The sequence below is a fragment of the Mobula hypostoma genome, chromosome 8, assembly GCF_963921235.1.
Source record: "Mobula hypostoma chromosome 8, sMobHyp1.1, whole genome shotgun sequence".
Classification (NCBI taxonomy): Eukaryota; Metazoa; Chordata; class Chondrichthyes; order Myliobatiformes; family Myliobatidae; genus Mobula; species Mobula hypostoma.
Window position 1 is genome coordinate 86,125,005 of NC_086104.1, and position 13,688 is coordinate 86,138,692.

The window sequence follows — 13,688 nt, forward strand, 5'->3', positions numbered from 1 at the left end:
TAGTCCTGACGAAGGGTCTCAGCCTGAAACGTCGACTGTACCTCTTCCTAGAGATGCTGCCTGGCCTGCTGCGTTCACCAGCAACTTTGATGTGTGTTGCTTGAATTTCCTGCATCTGCAGATTTTCTCGTGTTTATGAACAGAAAAAATATGGTAGAGAAACATTTTGCTCATTTAGCATTTGAGTAATTTAATAACCCAAGGAATGAACTGACCTTTAGAAATGTTTGACGTAAGTCAATTTAATCCTTTACTCTTGTTATGTAAGCAGCTCTGTAGATGTTTTGAGAAATCACAAAGGCATTCTCACTTGCTAATTTCAACTGGGTCGTTGTTCAGAAGTTTAAATATTTGTGTTGCGACATGCTTTTAAAATATAACTTTGCAGCCAGTCTGGCAGATTCAGCAGGACATCTCAACATTTGAGAAGTTCTGCTTTCTTAAAAATTTTATTTAAAAACAATCCAAAGGCCTACTTCAAAAAATCCATCTTTCACACTGATAGAACTGTATCTGGTAATGTCATATAATGTCAACTATACGGTTTACTTTATGATTGCAGATCTTAAATTGTATTTAAATCACTGATCAATACATCTGTTTTTGGACAGTAATAGAATGAACTGATCATTCATGTTACTGGGACAATGGAGGGGAGGTGTGGGGTCGTACAAGCATTACTAATAATGTGGGTACTGCAAAGTATTATTTCTTGTTATTACTTAATAGTAAATTTAAAAACTCTATTTGCTTTATGTTTTCTCTCTAACTGCAAGTGCCTTTTATTTGTCAAGGTTTGGGTTACAGGAAGAGGTTGGCCAGGCTAAGTCTTTATTCCTCGGAACGTAGGAGAATGAGGAACGACTGTATAAAAATGTTTAAAATTATGAGCTGAGGTGGATGGTAATAGTCCCTTTTCTGGGGTAGAGCTGTCCAAAACTAGAGGGCGTAGGTTTAGGGTGAAAGAGGAAAAATTTAAAAGACACCCAGTATGAGCAGAACACAGGAAATTGGTATGGGTTGGGTGAGCACCATAGCTTATATTTTGGGCTGAGGGTTCTGTATCTGTTTTGTATTGTACTGACTCTATAAACAGTAAAGTCCTCAAATTAAAGCAAAATTAAAAACAAAATTCAAGCCATTATTTTAATGTATTTGCTTCGCTGGATTGAGTTGCAATTTAGGTACCCAAATATGCTTATCTCTTTTGTCTTCATCCTTCTGAAATTGCAAGGAATTAAGTCTTTTACTTTCATCCATAACCTTTAGTGCCTTTGCTTTGCATATTCCCTTGTTTCATTCCAAACCTTGTAATTCTTTACTACTTGAAACAAAAAAAAGTCTATGCAGCAATTCAAGCTTATTGATCAGGATCTCAGCTTAGTTTATCTATTTTTCTATCTTCAAACATACTAAAATATATTGAGCTCTGTACTAAAGTTCAGTGGACTAGCAAAAACAATCTTTCAGATTAAGAACTCTAGGTTTCCTTTGTGCGTAGTTCAAAGTTTGTGTTTTTGCGCTCTCATTCATATTTGCCTTCACAGTACATGTTTTAGAAACATAGAAACATAGAAAATAGGTGCAGGAGTAGGCCATTTGGCTCTTCGAGCCTGCACCGCCATTCAGTAAGATAATGGCTGATCATCCAACTCAGAACCCTGTACCTGCCTTCTCTCCATACCCCCTGATCCCTTTAGCCACAAGGGCCAAATCTAACTCCCTCTTAAATATAGCCAATGAACTGGCCTCAACTGTTTCCTGTGGCAGAGAATTCCACAGATTCACCACTCTCTGTGTGAAGAAGTTTTTCCTCATCTCGGTCCTAAAAGGCTTCCCCTTTATCCTTAAACTGTGACCCCTCGTTCTGGACTTCCCCAACATCAGGAACAATCTTCCTGCATCTAGCCTGTCCAATCCCTTTAGAATTTTATACGTTTCAATAAGACCCCCCCTCAATCTTCTAAATTCCAGCGAGTATAAGCCTAGTCAATCCAGTCTTTCATCATATGAAAGTCCTGCCATCCCAGAAATCAATCTGGTGAACCTTCTTTGTACTCCATCTATGGCAAGAATGTCTTTCCTCAGATTAGGGGACCAAAACTGCACACAATACTCCAGGTGTGGTCTCACCAAGGCCTTGTACAACTGCAGTAGTACCTCCCTGCTCTTGTACTTGAATCCTCTTGCTATGAATGCCAGCATACCATTCACCTTTTTCACCGCCTGCTGTACCTGCACGCCCACTTTCAATGACTGGTGTACAATGACACCCAGGTCTCGTTGCACCTCCCCTTTTCCTAATCAGCCACCATTCAGATAATCTGTTTTCCAGTTTTTGCCACCAAAGTGGATAACCACACATTTATCCACTTTAAATTGCATCTGCCATGAATTTGCCCACTCACCCAACCTATCCAAGTCACCCTGCATCCTTTTAGCATCCTTCTCACAGCTAACACTGCGGCCCAGCTTCATGTCATCTGCAAACTTGGAGATGCTGCATTTAATTCCCTCGTCTAAGCAATTAATATATATTGTAAACAACTGAGGTCCCAGCACTGAGCCTTGCGGTACCCCACTAGTCACTGCCTGCCATTCTGAAAAGGTCCTGTTTATTCCCACTCTTTGCTTCCTGTCTGCCATCCAATTCTCTATCCACATCAATACCATACCCCCAATACCGTGTGCTTTAAGTTTGCACACTAATCTCCTGTGTGGGACCTTGTCAAAAGCCTTTTGAAAATCCAAATATACCACGTCCACTGGTTCTCTACTAGTTACATCGTCAAAAATTCCACTCTATCCACTCTACTAGTTACATCCTCAAAAAAATTCTATGAGATTCGTCAGACATGATTTTCCTTTCACAAATCCATGCTGACTTTGTCCGATGATTTCACCACTTTCCAAATGTGCTGTTATCACATCTTTGATAACTGACTCTAGCATTTTCCCCACCACCGATGTTGGGCTAACCGGTCTATAATTTTCCGGTTTCTCTCTCCCTCCTTTTTTAAAAAGCGGGGTTACATTAGCCACCCTCCAATCCTCAGGAACTAGTTCAGAATCTAAAGAGTTTTGAAAAATTATCACTAATGCATCCACTATTTTCACCATTTCTAACTCATCATATAATTTTGTCAATTTAAAAACATTCAATTATGCTATTATTCAACCATCTCAACTCAAGAGAATGCAAGACAAGACTATTGTCTTTCAAATATATTCTTCCACATAATTCACCCATGACAATTTGTTGAAATGGCCCTGTATCTCTTTATTGTAGGAATATTCCTAAGTGTGATGGTCAAACTAGATGAAGTGTGGCAAGTTGGGCCTGACCAAAATACTGTCCACTTGTAGTTTCGCTACCTCTATTTGTACTCGTACTTTGACACCAGGATCAACTTTTCAGTAGACTTCCTGATTAGTTTTTAAACTGCATTAACTGTTCATCACCTGTACAGTTGAGCACATAATTCCTTTTATCAAAGCTCCCCAATCACATGTTGTCAAAATATTCCAAACTGTCTTTCATGGGCCTCCCATTTCTTGGAAATAAATTTTGTAAGTCCAGGTCATTCTTAACTTGTAATTTCCTTCTCCTAAATGGGCTACGTGCAGTGCCCCCAAGTGTCATGTTTCCTTGCTCTACAGCTCTCCATTGCTTTATTTTAGTCACTTCTAAATTTCATAATCAACAAAAAGCCCACCACAGATTCCTTGGAACATCAATTACATATCCATCAATATGAAAATGATCCACCATCTTTATGGAAATTCTTACCTGTCATATCTTCCTTAAATTTCTCCTTTCTCGCCTTAAACCTCTGCCCTCGAGTTCCAGGCGCCACTGACCTGGGGAAACCTCTTTGGCTATCTATCCTATCTATTCCCTTTGGTAAAGTTACCCTCTTCCCTCCCCCCCCACCTCTTATATTTCAGTGAGAATAAATCTAACCTAACCAATCTCTCCTGATAACTATTGCTTTCCATTCCAAATACTATCCTGTCAAAAACTCAAAAATCAAGTTTATTGTCATATGTACAAGCACATGTGTGAAGAAAATCTACTCTCAGCAGCATCACAGGTACATAGCATTATATAAGCAACATTCACAAGAAAAACGTAAACCTAAGCTATACATATTTTTTACAAGGAGGAACATAATTAGAACAAAATAAAACAAATTCTATTTTAGTACAAATTGATCAGAATATGTTCAAAATACAGTGTTGCTAAATTGTTATACCAATTAGTTCCTGTGAATCTTTTCGGCACTATAACTACCACATCCTTCTTGTAGTATGGTGATCAGAACGATACATAACTCTCAAAATGCATTCTGATCAATGTTTGTTCAGCTGCAAAATGATGTCCGGGTTCTTATACTCTCCCTATGAAAGCAAACATACCAAATAGACTTATCACTACATCAGCCAAGGACCAGGACATAATTTTGCAGCAAACAAACATTGATCAGAATACATTTTGAGAGTTGTGTATATCTCTGATCAGCATACTACAGGAAGGATGTGGTAGTTATACAGTGTAGAAAAGATGCAGCAGGAAATGACGAACCAGGGACTAACTGGCACAGCAGTTTAGCAACACTATGACCATTTTGATCAATTTGCACTATGGACTTGCATACCAAGGTCCCTCTGAACATCAGTGCTTGTAAAGTTCCTGCCCTTTATATATCCTGCCAGAATTTGATTTCCCAAACTGCATTACCTCATACTGGCCTGGATTAAACTCCATTTGTCATCACTCTGCCCTACTTTTCAGCTGATCTATGTCCAGCTGTGTCCTTGGACAACCTTCTTTACTTTGTGACTCCACCAGTTTTTGTAATGTCTGCAAACTTGTAATCAGACCACCTACATATATATTACAAACAGCAAAGATCCCAGCTGGACTCTACTTGTTACAGATTTCCTGTAAGTTAACACATATCTGCCATTACCTTATGCTTCTAACCATTAAGCCAATTTTGGCTTCAGTTCAAAGTAAATTTATTATTAAAGTACATATATGTCACCATATACAAACTTGAGATTTGTTTTTTTTTGCGGGTATAATCCAACTAAATCCAAGAAAGACAGAAAAATCAATGAAAGACTGTATCCAACAGGGCAGATAAACAACCAACATGCAAAAGACAACAAACTGTGCAAATCCAAAAGAAAAATAATAATAAAAAATAAGCAATTGATATCAAGAACCTCAGGTGGCGAGTCCTTGAAAGTGAGTCCATAGGCTGTGGGAACAGTTCAGTGATAAGGTGAGTGAAGTTATCCCCTCTGATTCAAGAGCCTAATGGTTAAAGGGTGATAACTGTTCCTGAATCTGGCGGTTTGAGTCCTGAGACTCCTGTGCCACCTTCCTGATGGCAGCAGCGAGAAGAGAGCATCTCCTGGGTGATGGAGTTCCTTGACAATGGATACTGCTGTTTGTTTTTCAATATGCCACATTTGTGCCCTAACCTTCCAGGCTAACTTACCTTGTGGGACATTATTACAGTCCATGTAAACTGCTTCCTTCATCAGTATTCTTATTTACTTCCTGGAAAAACGCAGTCAGATTTGCGAGATATCACCATCTCTCACAAAACCACATTGACTCAATTTAATCAATCCTTTCCAAGTGGACATGTATCCTGTCCTATAAAATGTTGTCGTTAAAAACTCCCCTACCACCATTGATGTAAGGTTCGTCTATAGTTTTCAGGCTTATCCCTATGGCCAGCAAAAATGAAAACACCTCGGTTCCCTGCTCGCCATCTCCACGCCAAACAGGTGCTGTCAATCTACTTCTGTGAATTCCCGAATTCTGTTTTATAGTATTGAAATCTACCTTCCTGGTTTAGGGACCTGACTTAAAACTGCCTTGTCTTTTTTCCCACAACTACCTTGAATTTTAATGAACTATGGTCACTGTTCCCAGAGGCTTTCTGTGCAGACGTTTCTATCATGTGGTTATGAATCATGGTTTTGTGCTTTTCAAAGTAATTGAGCTGTTATCTGATGTTTTCAACTCGTGTATGCTAATTTGCAGTTAAAGTAATCAAGCACGTTGCATTTCAAAATATTTAAATCACTAATTTATCTTTATTTTGGGGTTTATTTAGGGAATAAGTCACAGAGGGAGGAGCTGGACTCCATCCTCTTTGTATTTGAGGTAAGCCATTTTTTGATACATCTACATTTGTACTCCTTTGCTAATTTTGATTTCATCTATTAGTGAACCTTCAGAAAGTATTTTAATTTTTTTCCATTACCAAATTTCTGTCTGTGGGTGTAACAGTTTTGCATCTCTTGCTAAGAATTGATTTTTGTTCTATAATGATATCAGATCTTTCTCAGTATGCTATTGCTAACTCTTTCCCTTTATTGTCCAAACCTCAAAATATCAAGTGGATGTGAAAATTCTTTTGAAATATTGATTGTAATTTTATGTCCTCTATTAAAAGAAGGTCATGAAAGCAGTAGAAATGTTCAATGTTCAAAGTAAATTTATTATCAATGTTAGTATATGCCACCATATACTACCTTGAGATTCAATTTCTTGCAAGCATTCACAGTAGAACAGAGAAATACATGAGAATCAATGGAAAAATGACACAAAAAAGACTGACAACTTAGATGGGGGGGCAGAGGGGGAGTGGTCAGGTGGAGAGAAGGGGGAGAACATAAATTCTAGAGTCCTTGGAAGTGAATCAATTGGTTTGGAGTGAGTTCAAAGTTGAGGAGAGTGAAGTTATTCATGGTGGTTCGGGAGCCTGATGGTTTAAGGGCAATAGCTGTTCCTGAACCCGGCAGTGTGGGACATGAGGCTCCTATTCCTCCTTCCCATTGGCAGCAGTGAGAAGAGTACATGACCTGGATGGTGGGTTTCTTGATGAAGGATGTTGCTTTCTTGTGGCAGCGCTCCTGATAGATGTGTTCAGCAGCGGGGAGGGCTTTGCCTGCGATGGACCAGGCTGTGTTCTCCACTTTTGTAGACTTTACGTTCTTGGGCATTGGTGTTTCCATACCAGGCTGTGGCCTTATAGATTGATGTTAGGAACAGAGATTTGAGAGATTGGGATTTACTATGTTGCATTTAGAAGCATTTTAGATTGAGCTGACTAGTTCTAAAGGTAGGTTGTAATGATAGTGATCCACTGTGCTATCTGTTAGGCGAACACTCGGGACACTCGACATTTTTTGACATTTTTCTCCTTTCTATAAGTGTATACTTCAGGTAAATATTATGTGGAGATTTGTGACAAATAAGACTATTATATGTACAGTATCTGAAATACATCTTATGGAAAGTTTTGTTTGATGATGAACTTCAATATAAAATAAATTGCAAAAAAAATTAAATAAATTGATTAAAAATTTGCATTGTTATTTTGGTGGAAAGCGTCTTAGTAACACAACAAATAACCCAAGTGATTAAAATACTCTTGCAATGATGTAGTTTGAACTCCACAAATCGAACGAAGTGAGTTAGGAATGTATTGCTTGAACCATCTTTTTGAAATGAAGAGCTTTCTAGGGTTTGGTTGGAGGGTGATTCAAACTTTGATAACTTGTAATGTTCTATTCAGACTGCACGCACAAAGCATATAATAGAGCACTACCGTCAAAAAGCTGAAATAATCAAAGCTAACTTGTTTTAAAACTATCTGTTTTAAAACTAATATCAGAAAAAATGATATGAAGCTACTGGATTGTTGGTAAATAATGCTGTCTGTATCTGTAGAGCTAAAGGGCAAGTTAACTATTTCCTCTGTATTGCCATCCTTGGCCAGTATATGAATCGAAATCCAGCAACGTGACTGAGTCTTATCTGCCTTCTAAAATGGTCCAGCAAACCACTTGTACATCTAATGTATGCTGATTCTTGCCAGTGGCATTAACCTTCTATGAATGTCTATTCTTAAACAAAAGTGTTCTGTTGTACAATGAACATTGCTCATAAAACATTTATTTATAACTTTAGTGTGGAATTTTAATGGAGGGTATTGAATTTTAATACCAAGTTATTTAAATTGTGTAATACATAGAAACATAGAAAATAGGTGCAGGAGAAGGCAATTTGGCCTTTCGAGGCAGCACCGCCATTCAGTATGATCATGGCTGATCATCCAACTCAGAACCCTGTACCTGCCTTCGTTCCATACCCCCGATCCCTTTAGCCACAAGGGCCATATCTAAATATCTCTTAAATATAGCCAATGAACTGGCTTCAACTGTTTCCTGTGACAAAGAATTCCACAGATTCACCACTCTCTGTGTGAAGAAGTTTTTCCTCATCTCAGTCCTAAAAGGTTTCCCCTTTATCCTTAAACCATGTGGCCAAGTGGTTAAGGCATTGGACTAGCTACCTGAAGGTCGTGAGTTCAAGCTCCAGCCGAGGGAATGTGTTGTGTCCTTGAGCAAAGCACTTAGTCACACATTGCTCTGTGACGACACTGGTGCCAAGCTGTTTGGGTCCTAATGCCCCTCCCCGGACAACATTGGTGTCGTGGAGAGGGGAGACTCGCAGCATGGGCAACTGCTGGTCTTCATACAATCTTGCCCAGGCCTGCGCTCTGGAGAGTAAAGACTTTCCAGGCGCGGATCCATGGTCTCGCAAGACTAACAGATGCCTTTATTTATCCTTAAACCGTGACCCCTTGTTCTGGACTTCCCCAACATCGGGAACAGTCTTCCTGCATCTAGCCTGTCCAATCCCTTTAGAATTTTATACGTTTCAATAAGATCCCCCCTCAATCTTCTAAATTCCAGCGAGTATAAGCCTAGTTGATCCAGTCTTTCATCATATGAAAGTCCTGCCATCCCAGGAATCAATCTGGTGAACCTTCTTTGTACTCCCTCTATGGCAAGAACGTCTTTCCTCAGATTAGGGGACCAAAACTGCACACAATACTCCAGGTGTGGTCTCACCAAGGCCTTGTACAACTGCAGTAGTACCTCCCTGCTCCTGTACTCGAATCCTCTTGCTATGAATGCCAGCATACCGTTCGCCTTTTTCACCGCCTGCTGTACGTGCATGCCCACTTTCAATGACTGGTGTACAATGACACCCAGGTCTTGTTACACCTCCCCTTTTCCTAATCGGCCACCATTCAGATAATAATCTGTTTTCCAGTTTTTGCTACTAAAGTGGATAACCTCACATTTATCCACATTAAATTGCATCTGCCATGAATTTGCCCACTCACCTAACCTATGCAAGACACCCTGCATCCTTTTCGCATCCTCCTCACAGCTAACACTGCCGCCCAGCTTTGTGTCATCCGCAAACTTGGAGATGCTGCATTTAATTCCCTCGTCTAAGTCATTAATATATATTGTAAACAACTGAGGTCCCAGCACTGAGCCTTGCGGTATCCCACTAGTCACTGCCTGCCATTCTGAAAAGATCCCGTTTATTCCCACTCTTTGCTTCCTGTCTGCCAACCAATTCTCTATCCACATCAATACTATACCCCCAATACCGTGTGTTTTAAGTTTGCACCCTAATCTCCTGTGTGGGACCTTGTCTTTTCTTTCTTTTTAAATCTTTTTATTGAGTAAGTATACAAAAAAGGTAAGCCATATAAACATTAATACAATGTTAAAGTATAATAAAATTCCAAAAGGTATCAATACCAAAAAAAATACTACAAACAATGTAATTTAAACATAAGAAACCAAGATAACATAATAGTATACTAAATTTTATATATATCAATGGAAAAAAAGAAAAAAAAACCCCAAAAAAAAACCCACCGTGCAACTAACTAAAAGCAAGGCAAAGCAATGGGCTAACTTGAAACCAAACAGAGTTAAACTTAAAATCACGTCCTCAATCCCGACCACCATTAAAAACAGTGGAAAAAAAAACAAGAAGGGTAAATATTACATTAAATGAAAATATCGAATAAAAGGTCCCCAAATCTGTTCAAATTTAAATGAAGAATCATAAAGGTTACTTCTAATTTTCTCCAAATTCAAACATAAAATCGTCTGAGAAAACCAAAAAAAGGTAGTTGGAGCATTAAGCTCTTTCCAATGTTGTAAAATACATCTTTTCGCCATTAAAGTAAGAAATGCAATCATTCTACGGGCTGAAGGGGAAAGATTACTAGAAATTTTAGGTAGTCCAAAGATAGCAGTAATAGGGTAAGGAGAGATATCTATATTTAATACCTTAGAAATAATATTAAAAATATCTCTCCAAAAAGTTTCCAAAGTAGGGCAAGACCAAAACATATGAGTTAAAGAGGCTATCTGCCCCGAACATCTATCACAGAAAGGATTAATATGCGAGTAAAATCGCGCTAACTTATCTTTGGACATATGTGCTCTATGAACCACTTTAAATTGAATTAGGGAATGTTTAGCACAAATAGAGGAAGTATTAACTAATTGTAAAATCTGCCCCCAATCATCCACAGAAATGGTAAGCCCCAATTCCTGTTCCCAATCTACCCTAATCTTATCAAATGGAGCTTTCCTAAGTTTCATAATAATATTATAAATCATAGCCGATGCACCTTTCTGACATGGATTGAGGTTAATTATCGAATCTAAAATATATGTAGGAGGAAGCATTGGAAAGACAGAAAGTATAGTACTTAGGAAATTTCTAACTTGTAAATATCTAAAAAAATATATTCTTGATAAGTTATATTTATTAGATAATTGTTCAAAAGACATAAGGGAACCATCTAAAAATAAATCCAAAAACCGTAAAATACCCTTAGTCTTCCAAGTTTGAAAAGCGCGATCCGTAAAAGAGGGAGGTGGGACCTTGTCAAAAGTCTTTTGAAAATCCAAATATACCATATCCACTGGTTCTCTACTAGTTACATCGTCAAAAATTCCACTCTATCCACTCTACTAGTTACATCTTCAAAAAATTCTATGAGATTCGTCAGACATGATTTTCCTTTCACAAATCCATGCTGACTTTGTCCGATGATTTCACCGCTTTCCAAATGTGCTGTTGTCACATCTTTGATAACTGACTCTAGCATTTTCCCCACCACCAATGTCAGGCTTACCGGTCTATAATTCCCCGGTTTCTCTCTCCCTCCTTGTTTAAAAAGTGGGTTACATTAGCCACCCTCCAATCCTCAGGAACTAGTTCAGAATCTAAAGAGTTTTGAAAAATTATCACGAATGCATCCACTATTTCTTGGGCTACATGTACTTCCACAAGCACTCTGGGATGCAGACCATCTGGCCCTGGGGATTTATCTGCCTTTAATTCCTTCAATTTACCTAACACCACTTCCCTACTAACATGTATTTCCCTCAGTTCCTCCATCTCACTAAACCCTCTTACACTACATTGCTCTCCTGATCACAAATCCTCAGCTCTATTATGGTAGTGATGAGTACAAGCAGTGTAAAGTGGTTTGCACAAGAATTGAATCACAATTGTTTCCTTCAGTTCAGTTTAAAGATGCACAATTGTAATTGTTTTTTTACACATGTACCTAGAAGTAGTGAAAAGTTTTTGCTTGCATGCAGTCCAGATAGATCATTTCATGCATGAAACGTTAGGTCAGAACATGTCTTCAGGCAATTAAAGTAGTAGTATTTCCTGATTCTCCTGTCTAGGGATAGTGAGTGAAATTGTTTCTATTACTGATTTTATAATAAGGTCCTATGTGTATGTGCGTAGCAGCTTGGGACTGGCTAAATGAACTCCAAATTGTATGCTATCTTGTTAATGTAGTTTTATTCTAATTAGGCTACTTAGTTGTAAAAAATGATAGAAGATATAAAAATTCACATTAACTCAAAGAGAATAATTGCTGCAAATTATGACTCACTTGCAATGAATTTAATTTTTGTCATAGTCATAGTCATACTTTATTGATTCCGGGGGAAATTGGTTTTCGTTAAAGTATGACTATGACTATGACAAAAATTAAATTCAGATCTAGTAATTCATCCATGGGTGAATGGATGAAGCAAATGAACTGGTGGAAGTTGTAGATGTTAATTTTAAGGGATGAAGAAGTTTGAAAGTGGATTAAGCATAGGTTAGTGCTGTGCATTTCTCCACTGAGCAGTGTGGGATTGGCATTGGTTGAGTAGTGAGTGTTGATTGACGTAATGCTTTCCATATTAGAAATTGCTGATTGATCTGAATTTTAAGAAGCTAGTTATTTAGAAAACTGCTAGGATGTTTTCCCAGAATTTTATTCATGGGAATGTTTTCAACGTGTTTTATTTGTGAAAACCATGGCATTCTAATTTCTTACTAGTGAAGCAAATGTTACCAATTAAACAGATTTGAACTATTCAGTACATCACTCAACCGGGGGAAAAAAATTCTGTTTTACCGTGTTAAAACTGAAAGTACACTAAAAGAAGCCCCATCTCATTAACAATGCTGATAAATTGGTTCTTCAGAAAGCTGAAATTTATCATGTTTATTATGTTGTAGAGCTGTAAGTATTCCTTTGAAGCAGCTTAAAAACTGTGTAAATTTGTGTTGAGGTGAATAAAGTTCAATGGACAATATTTTCATAAGTTTTTTTTACCACATCCAATTACACTTTTAAATAATCAATTCATTGGCCTTTATTCTGGTAATATTACCAGTATCAAAATATTTCTTTTTCAGGAGCTCTAATTCAGGAGCTGTTCATTACATTGGGCTTACTAGCTATTTTCAGGGTACCTGTACTTAAGGTTACAACAAGCACTGCTCTTTTACAGAGAATTAAAGGGGTACAAGGGAGGAGCCAGCCAAAGGAGACACTAGCAAGGATGATGACAGAACAGCAATGGCTGGAGCTTCTGAGAGCAACTTGGAAGGTGCAGGATAGATCCATCCCTAAGAAGAAGCATTCTAAAGGGTGGATGAGGCAACCATAGCTGACAAGGGAAAGACAAGTCAAATACAGCATTAAAGCAAAAGAGAGGGCATAAAATATAGCAAAAATTAGTAGGAGATTGGGAAGCTTTTAAAAACCAACAGAAGGCAACTAAAGAAACCATAAGAAGGGAAAAGATGAAATATCAAGGTAAGCCAGCCAATAATATAAAACAGGATACCAAAAGTTTTTTTCAGATATATCAATGATAAAAGAGAGGTGAGAATGGATTTTGGACCATTCGAAAATGACACTGGAGAGGTAGTAATGGGGGACAACATAATGTCAGACAAACTGTAAGTATTTTGTGTCAGTCTTTACTGTTCAAGGCAACAGCTATATGCCAGAAATTGCAAGTGTCGGGGCAGAAGTGAATATATCTGCTATTACTTAGGAGATGCTTGGGAAGCTGAAAGGTCTGAAGGTAGATTATTCACCTGGGCTAGATGGACTACATCCCAGGGTTCTGAACGAGGTAGCTGAAGGGATTGTGGAGGCATTAGTAATGATCTTTCAAGGATCACCAGATTCTGGAATGGTTCTGGTGAACTAGAAAATTGCACTCTAAGTCTCCATTCCACTCTTTAAGAAGGGAGGGAGACAAAAAAAAGCTAATTAAAGGCCAGTTAGTCTGATTTCAATGGTAGATAAGATGTTGGGGTCCATTATTAAGGTTGAGGTTTCGAGGTACAGTACTTGCAGATACTTGATAAAATAGGCCAAAGTCAGCATGGTTTTATTAAGAGGAAATCTTATCTGACAAATCTGTTGGAATTCTTTGAGGAAATAACAGTCAGGATAGACAAA

The 13,688-nt window shown here is 38.2% G+C and overlaps 1 protein-coding gene across 6 annotated transcripts in view; it reads left to right on the forward strand.

Annotated features, from left to right (window-relative positions):
- ralgapa2 (Ral GTPase activating protein catalytic subunit alpha 2) overlaps nt 1-13,688 on the forward strand; it is a 538,758-nt gene that overhangs the window by 113,739 nt on the left and 411,331 nt on the right. For all 6 annotated transcript variants that reach the window (XM_063056244.1, XM_063056246.1, XM_063056245.1 and 3 more), the window contains exon 3: nt 6,138-6,187. In XM_063056244.1, the coding sequence (XP_062912314.1) occupies nt 6,138-6,187 (50 nt within the window). The remainder of the gene's footprint in view (nt 1-6,137; nt 6,188-13,688) is intronic.